General features: G+C 30.6%; 1 protein-coding gene, 1 long non-coding RNA gene and 2 other non-coding genes across 7 annotated transcripts in view; all 4 read right to left on the bottom strand.

The window, feature by feature from the left end:
- The window catches only part of LOC126865407 (sodium-independent sulfate anion transporter-like), a 186488-nt gene extending 170346 nt beyond the window's left edge, over positions 1-16142 (bottom strand). The window contains exons 1-8 of one of the 4 annotated variants that reach the window (XM_050617902.1): positions 15997-16076; positions 15572-15672; positions 7965-8149; positions 5785-5922; positions 4527-4805; positions 3632-3941; positions 1967-2269; positions 78-312 (exon numbers count right to left, since the gene is read on the bottom strand). In XM_050617902.1, coding sequence (XP_050473859.1) covers positions 78-312; positions 1967-2269; positions 3632-3941; positions 4527-4805; positions 5785-5901 — 1244 coding nt within the window. In that variant the 5' untranslated portion in view covers positions 5902-5922; positions 7965-8149; positions 15572-15672; positions 15997-16076. Of the gene's footprint in view, positions 1-77; positions 313-1966; positions 2270-3631; positions 3942-4526; positions 4806-5784; positions 5923-7964; positions 8150-15571; positions 15673-15996 lie in introns of all 4 variants that reach the window. The other 3 variants (XM_050617910.1, XM_050617867.1, XM_050617892.1) reach the window with 3 other exon arrangements.
- On the bottom strand, positions 15576-15657 carry Trnas-aga (transfer RNA serine (anticodon AGA)). Its single transcript has one exon. It is a non-coding gene; the product is annotated as a tRNA-Ser (tRNA).
- Positions 16143-17901: 1759 nt separating the features above from the next.
- Positions 17902-25820, bottom strand: LOC126865874 (uncharacterized). Its single transcript, XR_007689704.1, has 2 exons — positions 25644-25820; positions 17902-19492 (listed from the first exon to the last, which is right to left on the bottom strand). It is a non-coding gene; the product is annotated as an uncharacterized LOC126865874 (long non-coding RNA).
- Positions 19159-19240, bottom strand: Trnas-gcu (transfer RNA serine (anticodon GCU)). The gene has a single exon. It is a non-coding gene; the product is annotated as a tRNA-Ser (tRNA).
- Positions 25821-25859: the final 39 nt, after the last annotated feature.

Here is a 25859-nt window from a genome sequence, read left to right as displayed (position 1 = left end):
ACAGGAGGCTCGCGAAACCGCCGATTTATGATCCAATTACAAAGCCAGTGAAACGCGATTATGGTGACTTTACTCACCACGACATCACCCGTTCACGAAGATATTCCGCAGCTGGGTAGCTCAACGATTGTTTCGGCGATACAAACAGAATCGTCAGCCCATCGACAACACGTTCCTCGATCAATAATCCAGGTCTGGCCGCGAAATAGAGCAGGAGAATTAGATTTACCGCGATCCCAGCAATCATGCCGTATTCTGGACCAATTGCCAAGCAGCTCAACAAAGTCACCGTCAAAGGTATCAAATCGGTCTCTACGAGTAGAGACAAACGCTAAATTACTACAGTCCTACGACACAGCCGATTGTCGTATGAATAGAATTCCCGTGAGGCAAGTGAACTATCATTGGGACTAGACAAGAGGACCGATGATATCGTAAAATAGCATTCTACATGGCAGATGTTGCCAGTTCGCGCGTGAAAATAAATTATACAATGAATCGAAGATCACAGGGAAAATACGATAAATCATATTTTTCTCTTTTGTAGCGGGGAAATTTTTAAATTCACTATGCTGTCGACTATCTTCGTGTACTAAAGTTATTTGAGATTAAGTGCGCGTATATTCTGTTCCTTGAACCTTTCAACGATTAATATTTATTATGCTCATGGTATTTTTCCGATGTTTATAAATATATTTATCGCTTATTTCGGAGGTGTAATCTTTAGGCTGAAGTGGCAACTTTCGTTAAACTACATTGCATTAAAATGTTCTATTTAAGTTAACAAATAACAGTTGTTGTGGTTAACTTTGCTACGCTCGACAATGTTGAAACATGAAAATTAACGATTTTCATATATTATATTACTACATAACAAATTAACGTAGAAAGTACAAAATAAATAGAAATGGATTTATCGTGTTTTACCGTGTGAACTTTGATCAAGATGAATAACAGTCGTGTTTAAATAATATGAACAGCGTCTTTTTTCTTTTCTTGTTAGGTTTCAAACTGTCTCTCAGAAATAGGTGATAAGTCTATGAACAGACCACAACCCACAACCAAACAAATTTTGATAGCGTAGGGGTGATTAATGTTGATACAATCGAATATTGAATCTTAAGATCGCTCACGTTCTCGTCCTGTGGTCTTCGATTATATCGTATCAGGATTCAACTGGTTTAATCGTAAAACGACATTAAAATCGGAATATCAGGAAAAATGTACTTGTCATGTTTTTCTCCCGTGATCTTCGTGTATAAATTAATTATTGAAAGTTCAAATCCTTTCGATTTGTAAAATATTTAATTATACCGTGGTCTTCAATCGTAACTTATTACTCTATCACGTAATATCATTGTAAACTATCAAAATGTATCAAACGTTTCCTTAATCCCAGTTTTGTATAGTTGATGCATATCAACGTATCTTACAAGGCTGTTGTTAAACTTCTTAACATTAGAACTACCAATCTTCATTCTACTAATCAGAATTACGAAACAGTATGACGAAAATACATAAATATATGTCATCGTATTTGTGATAATAATAAAAATCGATATTGTTATTAAAAACATTCGTTCGTTTAGTAATTACAAGAACAAGGAGCCCAGTACCGATGGTTTTAGCTGGCTTGATAGTTCTAATATTGGATAACTAACTGCAAAACCTTGTTCGATACTTTCTACGACTTTTATGCAACGTTAAGCTTTAGTGAAGCTTAACAGTTACCCTGTTAACGAGCATATTCTTTTTAAGAAATAAATTCACCATGAGACGTGTCTCGGTTGCTTTCACGTTGAAGGACTAAATAAACGAAAGAATATTGCGTCTAATATTTTTCCGCCAGAGTATACGCATAGAGAGACTTTTGAAAGACTTTTCAATCTCTTAGGGGTAAAAAGCTGAGACGAAGCCGGATACGATGCGTTGAACGTAATTTTTTTCCTCTTAATCGGATCTTTACTTTTCGTTCTCCAAAGTACGGTGAAAATATGAAGTTCAAGCATGTAGTACATGGCGACTATAATGACTGCAGCGAGTGTTGCCTTCGGGATGAATTGGAAAGTCGAGGTCAGAAGGCCACACGCTAAAAGCACCAGGCATCCAGTAATTACACCGCCCATCGGTGTTTTTACACCCGAAGCGTTGTTTACGGCGGTCCTTGTGAAGCTCCCTGTGGTTGGCATTGATCGAGAAAAGCTGCCGAAAAGGTTGCACAGTCCCAAAGCCAGCATCTCTTGATTAGCATCAACGGTCTTCCCTTTGGCTACAAGACACAGATTTTACCATACAAACTAATGTAGGATCCTTTTATTTATTTAGAAATATTAGAAATTAGGATTTCCAATGATTAAAACGTTTCTACTAGTTGCAATACAATTTCGAATAAATATAATCGTTGAAATGAAGGATCGTTCGTAATATCAAAATATAATCATTTTGTTATACGTAAGAGGCATTTAATACTTTGACTGCCACGGTGGTCATTGGTGACCGGAGCGCTTGAACTTCTTACAATTGTAAAAATTGCATCAAAATTCACAGTTAGGGCATTTTCAATATAACCGATAAATAGAAAGTACTTTGAAACAAAAAGTGACCCATTGAACAATTAAACATTTTTATTAGAACATGAATAAAAAAAAAATGAGAACAAATCTTGCATCTAACGGTGCACTATGTTTGCGTCCATATCTTTGAGGGATAATCTACGAATATTATTATAAACACAGCTTAGAAAATAATCGTAAATGCTGCTTTATAATCATATAATTGAAGTTAGAAATGCGAAGTTAGAATGCGAATGCTTTGTTGAAATAAACGAAGCCTTGTTATAATATGTCGTCACTATGGTCACCAGTGACCACCAATAAGACAAACGGTCCATATGGGAACAATGTTGTCTTACATCATCAATTTATTGTTATTTTGCCATTATATGCTTTGAATAATAAGAATATTCCCGTGGCTTCCTGAACGAAACATGTGATTTCAACGTGGCAATCAAAGTGTTAAATACGCGAAACAGACAGCGCGGTATCAAGAAAAATCATTGGTAACAATAATTGTGAAAGATGAAAATATTAAACGTGAAATTATGAAATATAATTAGCGATGGAAAGTCAGTGATTCTGATATGCGTACAAGTAATATAAACTAGTAGCGAAGGAAGCATTTTTTATTTATATTAAATTATTGAATATATTTGATGTATCTGTTGTTGCGTTACGTTACAATACGCACAAAGGGATATTATAATTAATTTTGTTTTCAAATACTCGTTACTGAAACTTCCATGCGAAGTTGAAACGATATAATTTAACGTAGCAACTTCGGATCTTTGAAAGTACGAGCTTTGTTTCCTCTTAATTTAACTTCCATTTTGTTTGAATTTTAATTTAATGTTTTAACGTTGCTGCCGAGTTATTTGTAATCTTTAAATATAAATACAGTTGAGAAATTCTTCGTTTTTGCGTTAAGATACGGCGAATAAAACGAGGATTAAACAAAGAAAATAAAAATGACGAACAATCGTGTTTATATATTCAGTAATTTATATAGATAAAAGATGTATATATCGTAAAGAAATTATAAGATTAATATTTTCATTTAACTCTAAACGACGTACCAAAAGCTTTAGCAATGGCAATGCTCTCCAAAATGGCAATCAGCGGGACTGAAATGACAGTGCTTCCGAGTTCACCAATTAACTCCTCAAAGTTATACGTATGGTTTCCTTTCACGAGAGAAAATGGTGGCGGAGAGAACGGCGGTAAACCTTCCGTTATATGTCCAGTAATTTTGAAGGGTTTAATACCATAAGAGTATAACGAATAGCTTAATATTATTCCAACAATGACGACTACGGCGTTCCTCGCCAACGATGTTACCCACATGAATTTTTGCAACGCCGTGCCGCTTTTCTTTGCAGGTAATTTCTGTTTCGCGATAGTTAAGCAAACATGTTATTTAAGAGAGTGAAGTTCAGTTCCTAAATATAATTCATTTTTACAGGATATTTTTAATACAACATCGTTAATGATCTCAAATATTGCGTTCTCGTTGCAGGAACTTTCAACGATTAGTATTAAATACTAAATACTGCGGTGAATCATTTTCGTTTCCGAAGTTTCTATAATTATGTTTTTTCTGCTTCTGTTACTTTTCGGTAGAAATATAATTAAAAGAAATAGACGAAGATATAATTTTCATCAATCGCCGATCAACAAATATCAACCAAGTCGTAAATAGATAAATTCCAATAATTAAAAGTACTAAATTTATGTTTAACGTGGTTACTTTATGGAGAATATTTCATAATCAAAATATTCGCGGAATTAAAATCTCCAAAAATTAAAACGCGCATTAAGGTGGAATTTACGCTAAAAATATTTTCGTGTCTTTCAGCTACCTCCATCCATATACTACCGAATCACGAATTTGGAATTACAATAAAAAATACATATATGTATATAATATATTAAAAGCATATATTAAAATAGTGAAAAAAAAAATAATCTTACTTTAAGACAAACGAGTAAGATCATCGAACAGACTCCTAATATCGGGTCCCAGAAAGTAATTTCATTTACGTGATTGACAACTTTGGTAACTGCGTCGATAAAGGAATCGCTTCTGCCACTCAAACCAAGCAACGTGCCCAATTGAGATGTTCCAATTATTATTGCAGCTGCATTAGTGAATCCAGAGATCACTGGCATGCTAACAAACTGCACAAGAAATCCCAAGCGGAACAATCCCATAAACGTAATCACGCAGCCTGTCAGGAAACATAGAAGCACCTGAGAAAGTAAAAGATTCGCTTGTTGCAATTTCAGAAAATTATCGCATTTACTTTAGATTCTATTTAACAATTATTCCATTTACTTTGTAATGGAAATCAGATATGATCAACGATGTTTTTAGCAACGTATGTACGTATACGTTCTGAGATTTGGATAAGTTACGAGATTTTGCATGCGATAGTTTTATGTACTCCGCGAAATGTTTAGAAAGGTACATTGAAAGCTTTATGAAACAACGAGATTGTAATCTGCGATGCGAGAAACTGGCCTTGTACGAATTTGACGAGCTTCTTTCAAATGGAATTTCCGCTCTTTCCTGGTTAATCAGACGCTTTTCTTTAAGAAAGTTAACCAGACTTCTAAATATTGTAGATAGCAATCTAAAAGAGAAAGGTCTGGCGAGCAAAACGGACGAGGAAAAACTTTGTAACCCAGTAGCACCTACAATTTCTTAAAAAGTCGCTATTTCCGTCTCAAATATATCAGTTATCTCGTACACTATCCTTCACTTCAAATTTACTATATCATTCTTTCTCAGAACTTTGTTTCATATTTTAAATACAATTCCTTTTTTCACATTATTTAAACATACCGTTGATAAATACCGCTCAATTAGAAAATACATAATTACAAAATATTGCAAATAAGGAAACTATCTATTTAAAGAAATATCTATTTAAACGAAAAGATAACTATTTTACTTACATGTAGAGTTTAGATAACAAAGTGGCCAATATCTGAACGATGCAACTCTTATCCTTTGAATAGCGATAAATTTGTTTATCGCGTTATTTCGCAAAAGTTCTCAAAAACAAAGCGTATATACTTGAAAAGAGCAATATTAAAGTTGCTTACAAAGTTTGCTTCTAAAGATTTTTATTTTTTTATTATCAAGCACGTTTGATTTTCTAGCAGAAATTTCCGATTCGAAAATAGAGATAGCTTAGTCTTATGAGAAACGCGAAGCTGCACTTACCGCGATATCATCTCCCAGTCTTATAACATGATTTTGCGACAGTAATGCCATTATTGCCGTAGGACCCACAGTGATGTCCTTGCAGCTACCGAACACCAAGTAAACCAAGCATCCCATGAAACTGCTGTAGAGGCCGTACTGAAGTTTTCAAAAGTTTATCTAACGAGTACCGCCTTTCCGGCTACCATTCCATCGAACTGTTCGTTTTTATCAATATTTTTTTTCCGATCGTCGAGAAACAACAACACGCGATTACATTCGCAAGGTAAACTAAACGTCACGCTACAGTCTTCCTTTTATGTTTTATCCACACGTTTCATCTCTTCCCCCTTTCATTTTCATTTTATTCAAAATGTAAAATTTGCAATTTGAACAATAGCCTAGCTTCGATTCGTGAAAGATTCGTTTATATCGGATGATCAATACGTTTACCTTGATTTTCTCGCGCTGTGAAACGAACAACGTTTCTCTCTTTTATGGAAACGAGTTGATTAACAAAAAGCATTTTTCAACAAACCAAACGATATTGTTTCGCTCGAAACGATAATTAATAATATAAAATAGTAACGAAAGTGACGAGCAACGCGAATAAATACATTTTTATTGTTTTGTATATGTTAACAGGAACGCTCGGAATAATTGAAATAGCGGCGTTTAAAATTCATGCAACGATTAGGAAGGATTTTATTGCTCGTGAAACCGTGTAAAAGATTCGAAAGAATATTTCAAATGATTTATTTGCGTAAAAAGTCACCTAAAAACCTACTTCCTTCGACTGTGCATCTACCACTAATAGTGATACTTTTACTAATTATCCTAACGTGCAAATGTGAAATGTGTGAATCTTAACTCGTTAAGGATCAACTTTGCCTTAATATTCTTCATTTACACTCTTTTCTTTCAATCGATTTATATGAAATTTTGTTTCTTAACACTTTGGCTGCTACGCCGAAATCACATGTTTCGCTCAGGACGCCACGGGAGTATTTTTATTGTTCGAAGCATATAATGGCAAAATAATAATAAATTGATGATGTAAGACCACATTCTACACCGATGAACCGTTTATTTTGTTGGTGGTCACAGGTGACCATAGTGACGACATATTATAACAAGGCTTCGTTTATTTCAACAAAGCATTCGCATTCGTTATTACGTGGTAAGCGAAACGTCCAGAATATATCGTTGAAACGTGTAGAAGATATTAGTACACAGTATTTGCTCGTTCTATATATAATTGTAAGGTATGTGCACATTTCTAACTTCAATTATATGATTATGAAGCAGCATTTACGATTATTTTCTAAGCTGTATTTATAATAATGTTCGTAGATTATCCCTCAAAGATATGGACGCAAACACAGTGCACCGTTAGATGCAAGATTTGTTCTCATTTTTTTTTTTATTGATGTTCTAATAAAAATGTTTAATTGTTCAATGGGGCACTTTTTGTTTCAAAGTATCTTCTATTTATAGGTTATATTGAAAATGCTCTAACTGTCAATTTTCATACAATTTTTACAATCGCAAAAAGTTCAAGCACTCCGGTCACCAATGACCATCGTGGCGTCACAGGAGAAACCGTGGCCGGTCATATATGACCAACGTGGTAGTCAAAGTGTTAACATTACGTGCTGTAAAAAGGAATTCCAAAGATTTGCATAACATTTTTTCCGTCGTTGTTACGTCCACTTAGATTCTACGTTCTTTATGAAATTTTGAAGAAATCGAAGCACTTCTAACGTTAGGATAAACCATCTCTCGGTGTTCAATAAATCTCAAATAATTAACGACTTTGAATAATTATCATTCGTAACGACTGTCACTATCAAATGTACGATTATGCGATAAAATTATAAGATTATTCTACATTTTACTTTTTTCGCGCTTCTTCGCACCGTAACGCTTCTTTTAAAAACGCGACGCGTTCAATTTCAAACTAACAGATTCGTTTAAATACTTTCGACGAATGGATCGATCTGAATGAAAAACATGGAAACATTCTATTTAAATACCTGGAATAAAATAAAATCGATGAAAAACAAAATGACAGAGCGTAACGTAAAAGAATTGCTAGCTACGTTTCAACGATGGAGATCTATCTCGCGTCTGTGTTCTCCGAAACTTTATTTTAAATTCAACAAGAAGAAAGTTCAACACTATCGAACAAATGTACACACCTGAGCTGGAAGTCCGGCCACAATTGCGTAAGCTATGCCCTGTGGTATAGCAGTCAAACCAACGGTCAATCCTGCCAAAACATCGTGCAGAAGTTTCGACAAACTATATTGAGGCAGCCATGCCAGGATCGGTATCCTTCGTAGAAGGAGCTGCTTCAAATCGAATCTGGAAGTCACGTTCCTACCTGAAATTTCCCAAGTTTCACAGTTTATACGATATGATTACCAGATGAACGAGAATTCGTCTATCTCACCAAGCAACCATTGTAATCACGACCAACAACGTTTTTCAATCAATGAAACATTAGGTTTTTTGTATTGGATATCGCGTTTTAAACAAATCCGTCGTCTTCGATAATTTACTAAAAATTCTGGAATAAACAATCGTACGTTGACAAATACTATTCTGTGTTGAGCGATAACGGATACATATATCAGCGAATAAATTGATAATGCACCGATGAACATTAATTTATCCGTGAAAATAATGTCCGGGCCACGGTATCCTCTCTTTCTCTCTCTTTCTCTGATAAATAGAGTTAAGTCGCTTGGTTAAAGATACGTATATTGAGATTAATAAAACTCTGCTTTCAGCTCTTAACTTTTACTCCTACGAGGAGAATATTATCAGAATAAATCTGATGTTTCATACACATATTACGTAATTTTGTTTAATGAAAAATTAATACAACGGGTAATTGGATATCAGGTGATCAAATTATACAATACATCGTATTGTAAAAGAATTTTCGTATTATTCGTCGGTAAACTATCTTATTCAACACCGGTCCTGATAACGCAAAATAACGGCATTTTTTAATATCGTTTTAATATTTATATTTATCTTAATATTAATATTATCTTAATATCTATATTTTTAATATCGTGACAAAATAGGTTGCAAAAATAATCGGGCGTAGCTTCTCGAAAAATTATTCTTGGAAATAATATTTACATTGAAATATTTATATTTATATTAGTACATTCGCATTTCATAATTTCCTAGTAAAAAAAACTACTGCTACTATAATGTTTAAATATAATACAACAGTACAGCGTTGGAAACTTTTATCTCTAATTCATCTACGTAATCATAGTAACGTCATAGTAATTTGAAAAATTGAAAGTATGTACGTGTTCGTGTTAAATCAGCCAGGATAAAATATGTCTCTAAATTTCCTGATTCAAAGTATCAACTTCAAAGTACAAAGATCTTTTTATTCGTATCCTTAAAGTATATAGACATGCATTATATTTTGAAACATTCTTACTCGTCGAAACGGCAATATACACCACATCCGACATCTTTCACTAATTATTTTACGGTAAACTTCACTTTACAGAGAGCAACGAGCTGTTGTTATGAATCAATATTTCACGTAGGAATTTTACGTAAAGGAAGCTTGTTTCAAGACGAAATCAAGACGAATGAAACAAGACTCTGATCTTACACAATAAACACCGGATGAAAAATCGAGAGAACGGAAATTAAGTCCTTGAATAGCAAGGCATTACAACATGTTCGTTACATTGACTGCAATCTTTGCATACACCGTTAATATTTTCATGATGTCAGCATATTTTCACGAAATTACTTTCATAATAAAACATTACTGATAAATACATATAACGTTATGCCGTATGAAACAGGAAATGTGTCTCGTATACTATCTACTTACGTATTAGATTATTATTTAGTTTAACTAAATAATTATGTTATAGAAGCACTGTATCATTTTACGTTAATCTAAGTACGACGTTATTTTACAAATCTGTTCTTTTCGATATAATGACGAAATAAGCTTAAAAATAGTTTGAAAGTATCTTCGTGAAGATTATTTCTGAAAATGAGAAATTTCAAGGATTTCTTCGAAAAATTTTCAGATTTAGGAAATGTCGAAATAAAATTTGAAGATAATTAAGTGAATCAATGATATAATTGTACGAACTATTGATTGGAGATACAAAACATGCAAAATATTTGCAAGATGTGTTTTTATTTTTGTATTTCTTATTAAAAAGGGATGGAAATCTTTTGCATCGTTTCGAGGATTATTACTGAATTTAAATATTGCGTAATTTAGGCCATCGTATATTTAAAAAAAAATGTCTTGAAATATCAGCCACGTCCACTTTCCTGAAGAATTCAATATTTGTAATCCGAGATAACGCTATAACATAAATTGTGTTTGCGTTGTACATATATCAAATTGAAGCAGATAAAATATTCTAAGCTATATTTTCAACTTTTATGTTTGTACACAACTCGTATCCCATTTTTCAAATAACGCATAAACTTTTGAATAATCCTCCTGAAGCTAGAATAACATGCACATTTTTCTTGTTAAATGTACGTACGTAAAAGCTAGAGAAATTTAATACGTCGGTATATTAACAAAATATTAACGAAGCAATTTATAAAAATATATTTAATAAATAATAATAAACCATGCATTTAAAAACTTGATATATATATATTTATTTTACTTCAGAATCTTTTTCATAAAAGTATTTCTCGTTAGTGATGAAACTAAAATATTCTTACAGAAATGAAATGTACAAAAATTGAACGAGAATTGATAATTAAGGATTAATAAATTTAAATAAGAATTAAATTATTACGTTTAATTATTACGTTTGCAGGAGCAGCTTCTGTTTCCTACGAGTATACACTTACCATATATATGTCACATATAATCCTTTAAAAAATCTTAAAGTATTAATAAACAACTTTATCTGTATTACTATACTTTCAGACATCAGATATCATGTATGTCGCAAAAGGAAATAAAATACATTACGTATAGAATCTATCAAAGATCGAACCCTAAGCAATGGACTTTTTCAAATAACAGAGGCATACTTTATGTCATATTTTATTTCGAATCATTTAAATTATCGCTCGCGTGTTTCTATTAAATATTTCGATAAACGACCGGACTTGAAAATTTCTATATTCATTTATCTCTTATATTGTTTTTATATGTGTACCTACATAGCACCATTATTTAAATGCACCACAATCTTCTCTTAATCGATAAAGCAATCCTATACCGATGTCGTAAATTGATTAAAATCAAATACGATCTTCGTCAAAGTAAAAAGTAAGATTCACAGAATATCACCGGCGTATTCTTTCTCACTATTCGTCCACGTTTTTCACGGTGGCACGCTTAATAGATAGTACAGTTATAATTAAAATCGTAGCAGTCAAGACACTGAAACATAAATTTTCAGCGGTAAGATGAACATTCAGATAGCACGTTTAGCCGTGTGATTACCACCCAGCTCTGTAGATAACAACGGTTCAAGCTAACGACACGACGATATATTGACACTGCATAGAGGGACTTTCTTTATTCGCCGAGATACACTGGTCTAGATGAAACGTTTTATCGGACGAGCCCACTAATTCCATTTGATAACAGATCACATGATTAATAACAACAATGAAATTGCATTTCAGTACGAAAAATCCCTGATCCGCTTTTGAATCACAGTTGAGCACACGATTTAATAAAGTGTAAAGATTTTGAAAGATAAATCCTTAAAAGAAAAGGAAACAGAACGATGTCGAAATTTCATTTTATTTATACTTACATGTAGAATTACATATGCACGCTTCAATAGAGAATTTTTTAACGATGAATTTTTTAGAGAATTTGTATAATGATATTTAATATACTACGAAATATTACTATACTATAATATATAGAAGATATTATAGAATACCATACTGTCCTAAATATAGCGAATATACTATTGTAGTATCATAATATAGGAAATGCTAGTCCTATATATAATACTTTAAAGTATAGTACTATTTAATATATATTTCTTCCAGAAGGAACAAATATATATTCGGATATCGAGTTTTGAGCAACTTTTAAATAACATAAAAACGTATAATTATTATTTCTATATATCGACGTTTCAAATGTTGGTAAGAAAAAGAAGATTATAAATATGAAAATTGGAGAAGGATAGTTGATGTTTGAGTAATTATTAAGGATTCTTTTTACATCCGATCCATAAAAAGCCAAATTTATTAAGAACTATGAGACAAACGCGATATGCTTGAAGTAGCGTGTGACGGAATAATATCAGTTACAGCCACATAGATACTATAAGTATACATATGTATGTGGCAATTTATTAATCGATAATAAATATATTTTTTATCAATGGATTTTGAACGTCTGGAGAGATTTATTTCATCCAAGTGTAAATTTTACTTCAACCTCAATGATAATGCAAAAATGATAAAAACATCAAATTATGATAGAATTGAAAAAATGTATTTCAACGATAATATAATATTCTACGAATATAATAATTCCATGAAATTAAAAGATGTATTTTTGTCAGCAATCTGTTCCGCTTGAGTGACAAATAACGACAGCAGCCTGACATAGAAAGACTAGAAATTAGCAAAGAGAAGCTTATGACGAAAATTTCAATGATGAGTCGATAAATTGAATTCCATACAGGCCGATCAATATTGGTACATACTATTCAATGGATAAAGTACAATACGTAAACGCACTGTCCGAAAACAAAGAACAAACATAATCTGACACGTTTATCGAGTGACATTTAGAACATTTCTTCGATGTACAATCCTCGAACTAATTGAATAAAGAATATTTATTTAATGTGTTGAATTAAATTATTTATCAAATTTTATTACTTTTATGCCTAGAATAACTTCAAAAATACGATCAAATGAAATTTTTACTAAAAATGAATAGCAATCATCGCTGAGAAACAGTCAGTCGATATGTGTTAATAAAATCAACAGTATGTACCGTAAAATTCGTAAGACGTTAAATTAACATCAAATTGATAAAGACAATAATCTTGTGCTATATTCCCCGTGAATACACAGCAATAAAATGTGAGCCATAATACTATGTAATAAGAAGCATATGACACTTAAAATCAAAGTACAAACAATATATCTGATTGTGTATACTATTATTCTTAAGTTAGAAACCATTTTCTCTGGCACGATAATTTCATTTAGAACAAATAAACGGCTATAATTGAAAGCTGGTACTTTTCCCAAATGTGCAACTATCGTTTAATTATATACGATATTACAAATAATTGGCATTTGTTTAGTTGAAAAATAGCATTGAAATGATTACTTTACCACGACTTTACATATTTTAATCTCATATTTCTATTGTATGAAAAAACAAAAAAGATACCGGAAAAAATCTGAAATGTGCAACTAGTAATTGAAAACATTTTCAAATAGTTTAGTACATTTAAATCCCGCGAAGTATATTATGAAAGATACAATAATAGAAAATAATGATAAGAATATAACATCATATTCACAAGAAATATTAAATTCGATCAATGTTACAATTTTACGAATTTAATATTTGACTTAATAAATCAATTTTATAAATTTATATCAATTTTACATTGGTTCTAAAATACCATAAATTTCAAATTTTAAGCTTCAAAGGTATTAGGTAAATTGTGATTAATATTATTATGTTATTAATATTAAGATGGATTATTATCTATTGATTTCCATCATGGAAATATATAACAACGATATATTTATTCATTCCTACTATTAAAATAAATAAATTCAACTTCTAAAAAGAGATTACTTAATAGTCAATAATAATGAACCATTAACTTAGATGTAATGTTCAAATAGAACAAGGCAGATAATAAAAACAAGGACAACGCAACGTCCGTCCTTGCAATTCTTTATCTTTATATCGATTGTCTTGTGTGTTATCATACGCGAATATGTATATGTACTTCAAAATTTGCTATACATTACCCAGATAATTTCTACATATTCTTACAAAATTTTTCAAAACTTAATGGTTTCTTTCTAATCTACCTTTCTTTATAATCACATAGTCTCGTCATTTTAAATTATAATGGGCACATATAATAGGATATATTCTATATATTCAAAAATAAATTATCTATTCTAATAAAATACATTTAATTTAAATATAATTAATATTACTGAAATACTTCAAACATTCACATGAATGGATCTTACAAAAATATGTTTACACTTATTATTAAATTATTATTATTAATTAAAATTATTAATTAATACATCAAGTGTTATTAATAAAGAGGATAACTTTTTAAATACAAAATTGAAATAACGACACGACAAAATTGGAATACATATGTATAGAGGTAGATTCACAAATGCATGTGAATACGTCAGAGGGTAAATCTAAGCGAAAAAATGATATACGAATATATAGCATGGTCTGGTTTAACTGGAAACTCTCAAATATCTGGAAAAGTACGAATGATACGAAAAAATATTTGAGACAAAAAATGTATGGTACCGAGGGGGCCACACTGTGCTTTTATCTATTCAACCTTGCGATCTTGAAACGTCCTGTAAAGGTGACATTAACATTTTTTAATGGGTACCTCCAATTTTTATTACATATTCTTGTAGCCGACATTCAAACGTTTTTGAAATACTACAAACTTGTGTCTTTTGCATCATCCGCTATAGAGATATAAATTTTAAAATTCAATGTGCCGCCGGCATTAGCGTTACCCGATGTACACCGCAGTAGCACAGAAAAATGTGTCTGATAGTGGCGCTACTAGTATGACATTGTCGGAACACCAAGTCATAATTTTCCAATGTTCCATAACTTTCCAAAATAAATCGTCAGTTTCGTGCTACATTTAGTAGTAAATCCAGTTTTTTGTATTTATCCGTCGAATCAGAAAGCTCACATCTCGATTCCGAATAATGCAAGAGACACACGTTTGTTGCGTTTTGAAAACATCTGAATGTTAGCTAGAAGAATGTGTAACAAAGAGTGGAGTATCCATTAAAAAATTTTCATCTCATCTTTATAGAACTTTTCATGACCACCGCGAGATCTAATAGATAAAAACAGAATATGTCCCCCTCAATACCATACAACTTCTGTCTGAAACATTTTTTCGTATCAATCGTTTTTTTCCAGATATTTAGGCACTTCCAGTTAAAGCAGGCATATTATATGTCTTATATATATTACATTATATATGATACTTTAGTTTTCGAGTTATGCATAATGAAAGAAAATTTTCAAAATTCTCGCCTCTTGCAACACGCTACTACGTGCCTTGGTGCGTTCTGAGCTTATCTAATGTTTACGAACGATATCCATCGATATAAAGTAGACGAAACTTTGGCCAGTTACTTAACCTGTTACTCTTGCGAATTCAGTATTAGATTTGGAGCTATTCGAAGTATACCTACTACATATTTTCATACAACTATGTCATACACATATGAGTATGGAACTTAGAGTTAAGACGTGCAGTATCGTATAAGAGTTATCTATATATACGTACAAAATAAATGTATTATGTACAAGATGTTACTATAAAAATTTAATATACTTAATTGTCATAAATTTTAATTAAAAACATTATGATCAAAAATATATAATTCAGCAAAGATCTATAAAATATATACATTTACTTTTTATCACAAATTTTTTATAAATATATCGGAAATAATTGATTCGAAACATATACTGCATAGTAATTGAGAGAATAGTAGAAAAGGAAAAAACAAAAATACAATTTTTTGTATTTACCAGCCGCAGTCGGTAGGACTCGAACCTACGCTCCCAGAGGGAATCTGATTTCTAGTCAGACGCCTTAACCACTCGGCCACGACTGCCACGGTTTCCATATGCTATTATTATAGTATAAATATAATAGAACGTAAAGATAGTATAATTCTAAAACCAAAAGAATGGTTATATACTATTATAACATTTATTCTACTTGGTAACTAGATGAAAATCTCTATTAAACTATTGTATATAAATAGGAATGCATCTACGAATCATAACAGAATGATACAGAAGTTCCACATAATTAAAGATTTGTCTAATCCAAAAGATACGTTCATTGTGTACAAAACATTAAAATCATCATGAAACAATAAATAAGGCGAGTTGTAGTTTACAATATACAAATGTTGTTGACAAATTGAAACTTGAGAGATAAAACTTACTCAACAATGATGTTCTTTCGTCGATACTTCCTCTACTGTACGACATTTTTGCATAATCGATATCAGTACTATATCAAAACTAACAGCTTCGACAGAAAATAATGTGTAATGTGTAATCTAACGAAACTGGTAACGTCGATAAAACAGAACATGATAATTATTAAGTACGATTCTTGATAGACCATTATCATTTCAAAACATGTGTGCAATGTCATGAACATTGCACATAATATAACAGATTCATCTATTCTACAATATGAAAAATTGAAAATTAAAAATTATAATTTTAAGTATCAAACGACATATTACAAAACCAATTTTTTCGGATTATAGAAAATAAAAAATGTTAACCTCAGTATTGATAAACGTTGATTTATTAAAAATTCTAATCTTACAGTATCATATTTATTCCTATTAATTAAAAATAAATGATGTCTATAATTGTAAGTATTCTTGAATATTTCAATCATTTCAAACCTATAACGTAAAGGATTAAAACACAGTTTTCCACGATAAGAAGAAACAAATTTTTTTCGTTACGTAGATTAAAAATAGAAAAAAATTTGAATTAATGGTAATTGACAACTTCTTCAGAAACATAGTATGAAGATTATATCACTACTAAATACTCAAATAAATCTGATCTTGACAGGAGGCTACAAATGATCACAGTTCCTATTGTTTATCGATTCAATAGCCTTGATCAATGCGATATCTTTGCTTGCAACAATTTGCAAAATAATTGTCTCGAGAAGTTTTTCAACAAGCGCACAAGAAGGCACGCATTTCGTCCTTGAAATAATTAACTATGATTCGTGCATGGTGTACCATTATATTACTTATTTCATGTTCGAAAATTTAGAACGTATTTATTAAATTCAGACATAAATAAATTTATTCAGAATAAAGAGCCCATGCACGAGACATTTTGAATAAATAATTGAATAGAGTAAATAAATAATGGAATACCTTTAAACAGAAATTAGAATATTCATTCTTTTTATAGCACTTTATTTGCAATATATATATATTCTTATTTATAATTTATAGCCTTATAATTACCGTCAAAAATCGCATAAATTAACTTATTCCTATCAAATGACGAATTTATACCCATTCAATTACTCACTCGTACACGTGTCTGCACTCTACAATATATCAAAGGTGATTGCGTTCTAAGGAAACAATGAATTTCACTTTGATGGACTTCTTACTAAGAAATTATACAAACTGCACTATGACTCAGCGTGCAAACTTTTTGTAGCGTAAAATGGACAATACTATAAAAAATATGACTCAATAAATTAATACATAATTTATACATATAAATAAACGAGAAAAATTATATTTTATCATCTCTACTATTGAATACTATTTACCTCGCTATTTGCTAGTGAAAAATGACATACACTAGTTGATTTTATTACTTAATATGTTTCTGCGAACTACCAGTGTCATGCTTCATCAAACAAGTAGATCGTTGCTCGCATGATAATTTATAATATACAATTATCTACTCCAGTAATACACAAGCCTAATGCAGTCACTTGCACTAAGGAAAATCCATTGAATGTGATTGTTTCTTATGATATGAAGACGTAATGAATAATGCATACGACTAGGGGGTGTCCTGCTAATTACACATTAGCAAACTAATTTACCGTGTACATTTTACACACGTTTTCATTATCCCACTTTGTTTTCAATTCTATTGACGTCAAATCTCGGTGGTCTATTCGAACACCGATATTGAACATGCTGGAACGACTCCACAAAAAAATTCATGATCGAACATGAAGCACATTCCTCAGTTACATAATTGATTGTGTAACGGCGAGAAGCCATCGACGGTAATACAGGTAATACCTCCATTCGAAGAGGATATTTAAAAACTAAACAAATAAATTTGGTTTTACCGGTTCGTCAATTATAAAAATTTATTCCATTGCATAAACTTGTTTAATACAATCTTGGTTAAATTCGTGGTTAGATATACGTGCTTAATATCTTGTATTATATTGTAAATCCATTATTTTATATCATATTTGAAGAGGAAGGGAGAAAATGTGCACAAATATACATAAGTACTACGTAGTTTTCGAATAAATATATCTTCCTTCATTTGAGCTAATTAACATGTATGTAATAAACATACATTTATAAATTCAATACTCGTACTCTACAATATATGTAGAAGCGGATTTTAGGGATATTAATGAATACATTATACTTGTTGAAAAATCATTAGACACTGTCTATAAAGTAATAATAAATTGGAATATATATAAATAATGGAAAATATTTTATTAAACAAACAATCTACGTACTGACTTCAAACTAAACTAAGCTTTCAAATATGCTATTTTAATAAAATTAGTTCCAATATCATAATTTGATAACAATGTGTTACATAACTAATAAAATTTTACTTCCTTTTTTTTTTAGTACTTTTGATTCATTAAAGCGTCGTAAAATTTTTTTAGGTATTTGTAACGAAAAGTCATTAATCACTGTTTCTCAAATAATAATAATAAATTAATACATATACAATAGAATTTCATCTAACTGGACTCCATTCGTTTAAACAAAATTTTAGTTAATGTTAACTAAATTTTGTATAACTGAAATTTCGCTATTTGAATTCGCTTGCTTAAACGCAAGCTCCTATTGTATGAACCAAAAATAGTAAATAATGGAAAACATAATGTAAGCTCTTATTTTATGAATTCCAGTTATATAAAATATAAACTCTTCGTTCCCGGACAAATTCAGATACATGGAATTCTGTTGTAAATAATAGAAAATAATTTTCAAATACGTACCAGCAAACAAATGATCCATGTAGTTACTTAAAACTGAACTGCTTTTTAATTAAATATCTGATTCTGTATTTGTTTCAATAAAATTCATGTATTCAACATTACAATTTAATAATAACGTATTACATACATAATAAAATTTTACTTTAAATAAATACTACATATAAATGTATTTTAAATATACATACATTCTGAATTTCTACTGCTGCACTTTTCTTTTTATATCGAGTTCAACAAACTTCTGACTCTCGGACATTAAAGAGTCGTCAATTTTTTTAGCAACTTTCTCCAATTGTACATACCTTATGAACTAGAATGTTTTACAAAGTAACAAAAAGCGAATCGACGAGGATGGGATTCGAACCCACGCGTGCAGAGCACATTGGATTAGCAGTCCAACGCCTTAACCACTCGGCCACCTCGTCCGATGTGAACCCGTGTTTTAGCGAATATATTTCGATGTCATCTGTTCTTAAAATAAATCTAGCATGTATTATATTATATAATTTATATATCATACCGTTATCCTTGTTCCTGACATCATCCAAATATTCTTAACTCCAGATGGCAGTCATTAATATTCATCAACAGCATTTGTACGATTCCATCATTCCGATTTAATGAACAAGAATATTCGAGGCAAACGAGTAGACTAACACCGCCAACATTACACGAATCTAGAACACAATTTGTTAATTACGCAATGAATGCAATTTATCTGATAGAAATTGAAGTCCTTCAGTTGTTATTTAATTTATATCCATATTTAGTAAGCATCTGTTTCGTACATTTTTATAACCATTGATATATCGTATTTTAAATGACAATTATAAATAATCTGTACATCTATTATAATAATTTAAGCTATCAATATAATCTGTCAATTACGTAATGAACACAATCTATCTGATAAAATTTGCAATCTCCGTATTATATCAACCAGTAATACATGTATTGGCCTCTCACACTTCTCTAAACATAAACGTATCATATTTTAAATATAGCAATTATAAATAATATATTCAATTTAGAATAATAATAACATTTAGCTTAATACCGGTGTGATTAAATTGTTACAACAATATTGGTCTTTTAAGTAAACTGCAGCAGCACCTAGGTTACCAGAGGACTAATTAGAAGAAAAATTAATTCTTGCAACATCAATGTAAAATTTAGACATGATTCTTTGTAGCAAAGATTACGATAGAAGAATAGGAACTGAAAGGAATCGTTACAATTTTATTCAAAGTTATTCGATTATCCGAATAGTGTGTATCGTGATTCGTTCGGATAACGAAGATTCTACTGCATTAAAATACACGCAAAGTATAAAGAGCAAATTGCCTATAGTTCTCGATCTCAGAAACACGGGTATAGCACCAAAGCTGGATTATATAACTTAATCAGCAATTCAGAGAAGGTGGAAAGAAAGGAAAACATAGTGGGGCGTGTGAAAAATGCTTCTGGAATAACGGAGGTGGGCATTAACGTGTTTTATAAGAATTTATAAGGAATGCAAATAATTGTCAACTTGAAACAATGCACGTTCGATCATAGATAACGAAGAGTCACGTGCATTGAATTTATCTGTTCACATCACCATTCGAAAGTACATGGACAGTTATCTCTGATAAAATCTAATGTAGTTTGATTTTACACTTTATTGAACAGCTGTAGAGCATTATAACACAAAATATATTCATAAATGTTAATATTCAGTAGTAAAATTGGCGTTATAAAGCAATTTTATCATTTAAGGAGCTTCTTATTGAAGGAATTCGTGTACCAAGCTATAGATAAGATAGAAAAAATTTTTCAAATTGATAGATAGAATATCGTGATTAGTTCAAGCAACGGTATTTAAAAGTATTTAAAAGTATTTAATTTTAATATACCATTAATAAGATTTTATATTTCGTATAATATACACCACGGCTTATAAGTATCCGGGCATTTTTGCCAATTTGTAATAACACTAGGTACCTATATAAATTTTATCGAAATGTTCAAATCGATGATGAATTATAAATTAAAAGCAACATTTACTATCTTTTCCCGAAATAATCAGGCTATAAATATAAATTAACTATAAAATAAACATGGTAATAATATACATACGTCTGTACTTATCTGTACTTATTATACATATACATTACTATTTATATACGTTTCCTATTTAAATATCGCTGTTTATATTAATATTGGATATTTTATAATTAAAAAATTGAAGGATAGACAAATAATCGTTAAGTAATAATTCTATAAGATTTAACAATAGTTTTATTACTCGGTATTGCCTGTAAAAACACGAATTTAATCGAGTGATAATATACTATTATGCACAGCTATGATTGTTATATAATTATTGCCGTTCATCCTATTTTATACCTAAACTAACTTATCTTCTTAGAAATAAGGAAATATTCGGATATTTTTTAATGTTAGTATGTACGTATCTGTCGATTCTACAAGAAGATATATAGATAGATAAATTGTCATTAATTGACATATTTTTGCAAACATTCATATATTATTAATATAAATTGACCAATCGTATCGTCCACAAATTTCTGAACGAGGTTCGGGCGAAAAATTAAGTAGTCTTTAAATCACATGATTATCTCTCAAGTCAACGCACTTCATTTCCATGAACTTCAAGTTTTAGCGAAACGGTTTCTAACCAATCTTCGAATAATATTATTCGTGTCCTTACAAGAATCGTTAAGTTTAACTGCTCTTCTAAAACTGACATATCGACGTATTTAGCACATTAAACAACGTTACAATCGTCTTTCACGCATTTCACATAGTTCCTTTATTACGTGAAACGAGTAAGTACTATTTCATATGTTCATAAGAAAAGCAAACGACTAATGAAAACGACACATTATATTATTATTCAAGATACATTACCGTGATTCGAGCAAGTATTAGTTAACTAAATGGAAAACGACAAAAGTAACCGTAACTTAAAGGAAATGTATGCTGACGTTGTAATCTTGACGTCCTCGGTGGTAGCAAATTAAAATTGCAGGAACTGGTAATTGTAATGAAATCTACGCAACCCGAATAAACTGCACTGCGCATTCATTATACATAAGCAGTTAAATTATTCAGTATTACACTTGAATGCGCTTTTAAAGTTACTCTTTTCCACAATTAAACACTTCCATTTTTATTTCTTTTCCTTATTGCAGAGACTGATAAACAGAAAGTAATCAATAATATAAATATGTTATTAAGCCAGTTTAATATTTAATTGTATTCACATTGTTATCGAAAATGAAAGAAAAGGAGTTTTGTTATTATTTTATTGATTCTTTACAATATATATAAGTATATACAAGTAAGATAATATGAGGATTATTTTTCAAACTTAATTTGAAATATCCTTTAAAATTTCATCTGTCCATTTTACTTTATTTTAATCAAATTAAAATTTAATCACTTAGAAACCAAACTTAATAACCGAAAAATGTGAATTTTTCATTATTCAGATAATTTGAAGGCAATCATATAATTGAATAATATATAATAATATATTTAAGTATAATATACATAATAATATATATAATACGTATTATTATAATATATATAGTTTGGTATTATAAAAATAATATCATCGGCGACGTCTGGTCATTCATTTTAAAATCAGTCACGTTATATTACGTAATTTATCAAGGGCAATCCATGACTATTAAAATAGGGTTACCGATAATGACAGAACTTACACGAACAATCGGTCAAACAATTTCGTTTATCAACGAATTAATTGGTTTCCAATAAAAATTTTTTATTGCAAACACTCAATAATGTCCGTGCTTTTGGCTCTTTAAAAAAACCGATTACGATAAAGTACTAACTACGAACATAAGGTTAACGTATGGAATGTCCGTTACGACAAAATTTATAGTCACTTGAAACATAGACAGTACGGTAAAAAATAGATTATCTCTCGAAATTTACCAACATTTCAGAGGATGCAATTATCGAAGATGATAATTGCATATAAATAATTGAAGGTACGCGCGCGCGCGTGTGTATATATAATAATAGAAGAATGATACGCAGGTAAACCATTCTGCGAACTTTTCTATTGTTTCGTTGAAGAAACTCTTTCTGGGATTTCAAAACGTAACGTGGTTTACCGATTGCCTTAACTTTAGGGTAATTCCAATGTACAGGAAGAAAGGAATTCTATTTTTGCATCGTGGACATACCACAAATGACGTAAAAATGAATTACCGATATTGTAACATATTCTTTTTTCCTCTATTACAGTAAATCCCATTCTAGATCGAAGGTCCATCAAGAACTACACGTTTCAACGGAACAAAGTTCTTCTCTATAGGAAAAACGTGCCAGGCACAATAAAGCCGGATGTTAACTCCCAGGGAACCGAATCTAATGCAACTGGTAAATCGTAAATGACGTTTCTTTTTTTCCCATTCCGTTCGATTCGATTTGCAACGTGCTTTGAACGACGATATTATTTACTGGCTTGATTACGCTAACAATAGGTATGAATTCACATGAATTCCATTTGTGGCAAATATGCGCCACTACGTCTGCTTGTGATGTAAGAGAACGGAAACAAAATGCAAGATAGCAAGCAGACACGTAGAAAAGATCTCTCGAACTCATAAAGAAGGCAATTGAGCTTATCCTTAATGATCCACGCGACTACTGATCGTGTTATGTAACGTTATAACTGGTAGACAGTAATTAATATTATCACGGTAAGAGAATTTTTTAGAAGATCACACTTTCATTAGCGGTAGACTTTAATAACAAAAAGACCATAACAGTTTCTGTATGTCATGCTTTGTCGTCTTTATTCATATCTCTAAATGTTTACGAATTCCTACCAAGTTAAAGTTAGTGTTCTTTATTTTTTCTTTTTTTTATTATCCTTTCTCAAAGTTCTTTAAATTTCATTCGTTAGAAGAATATAGTTTATAATACTATATATAATCTTCGTGAATAATATTTATTAATTATTAAGAACAACAGATACAATAAGTAATGGATTGCATAATGTATTATATATCTAATACATTGGGAAATATTGCTCAATAACTATTGGTAATTCAGAACGTATAAGTAGCATCCAAATTATTGATTGCATCATAAAGATCGAGTGAGCAATTTGAATTGAATGATACAATAAATCGATATAATTTAATGTTAAAAAACATAGAAGAGAAATATAACTATTTGCGAAAGTTAAGTTTTCAAGCAATTTTACTTAAGTCTTTCATTCAATCAATTAAAATATCTGTCATATTTATATAGTATTGAAATGTTTCCTTTTATTTTCTTAATCTTTTGCTGTAGTGATAGAAATGATATACCTATTTAAAATAATTGATTCATATAAAAATATACATATTTGTAAGGTGCGAATAATACACTACTATATTTTCTTAAACAATATCTATATTCATCTTTCATTAGCTTGAGGAGACTCTTTTTTTCTGAAGAAACAGATTGTTGACATAAAAAGCGCTTCTATCGTGTAGTTCAGGAACTGTGTAGTACGGGATTTAGTATACAAACCTAATTCATAATAGTCTTTTATGTATCTTCTAGATACCTAGAACTTTAAATGCAACTTATTAATAGATTGGTAACTTTATTAGAAAATGAATGATCCATGTCAATAGTATGCCAATATATCTTTCTACATGAGAGGAATATTCATATTTCTCGATACTTATATAATTATTAAGATTTAGAAGTTAATATTTACAACAATAGAGTTGATAAATTTTAATAGAATTCATACAAAGAACAAAAATAAATTTGTTAAAGTTTCTATCTTTTTCTGTATTTGGCTGTCTATAACATATTAAATCTACAATATACTTTAATAGATATAGCAATACAAAGTTAACTACATTATGCGCTAATGACGCTCGAGAACACATCTCCAAATACAATCTATTTACAAGTAATGTGAATCTTGTTTAAGAAATTCGAACGTCATATTTTCAGCCCGCTGATTAAGAGATGTCATCATCCGATTGCATTTCTAATTTGTTTCTTATTCTTTGTTGCAATAACGATTTTAAAATCGTTAGAACGATCTAATAATCTTGTTTAACCTTAACAAGCAGAGATTGGATGATTGATATCAATTTCAAATTAAAGAGATTCGTAACATGTGTATACACATAGAAACTACAAATTCCGACAATAATATCTTTTTTACGATTTGCACCTATTTTTGGTAATAGTTAAATTTAAATTTGATAAATTGATATATGCTAATATTTATATTTAAAAAATGCCATATTTTAAGATTCCAACGTTATAAAGTTACTGTAAAAGATATTTAAACCTGTTTTTAATAAAACTGAAATCATAAAAAGCTTAAATTGTATTACTAATTATATTGGAAAAAATATGCTCCAAGATCTTCACAATGTAAATTCATTATAAAAATAAAATAAAATTTGAACAGCTGAAATTCCATTGCCAAACAAAGATTTGTTTTAGTATTATACGACAGAGCATTAACATAACTGGAAATTTTATCACTAAACGTATTTTATAACCTAGATCAAAGAAAAGTCTTATCATATGGAACAAAAGTCTATTCGTTTTTATCCCTTCCTAAACACTTTCACCTAAATTGTTTAAACATCATATAATTCCCAGATCACGCGTGTCGACAAATGTTAAACTATTAATTCAAAATGACTATTCAACAAAGAGAGAAAAGCAGAAAAAGTTGTACGAAACAAATACCTGAAGCGAGTCGAACAGGTTTCATTACGTTGGAGTTCGTACCACATGTTACGTTAGAGAAACGAATATACTCACCGAAGGCTTTTTGTAAGGAAAGTGTTCAGTCGAGTCGAGTTATTTACATTTTTTAACAAGATATTGGTGGGTTTCCGGGGATTTACGCCGGCCATCTCTTTCCTCATTTTCATCGCGTTTCAACGCACGGTACCGTGTAGCGTGTAGTACAGTGACCAACGTGTAGCGTGGACTGACTCAGAAGCACGTGACGATGTTTTAGGAGAGATGGGTATT

This window comes from Bombus huntii, chromosome 1 (assembly GCF_024542735.1).
Source record: "Bombus huntii isolate Logan2020A chromosome 1, iyBomHunt1.1, whole genome shotgun sequence".
NCBI classification, from domain to species: Eukaryota; Metazoa; Arthropoda; class Insecta; order Hymenoptera; family Apidae; genus Bombus; species Bombus huntii.
Note: the sequence above shows the minus strand (reverse complement) of the source record. Positions and strands in the feature narration are given on the sequence as shown.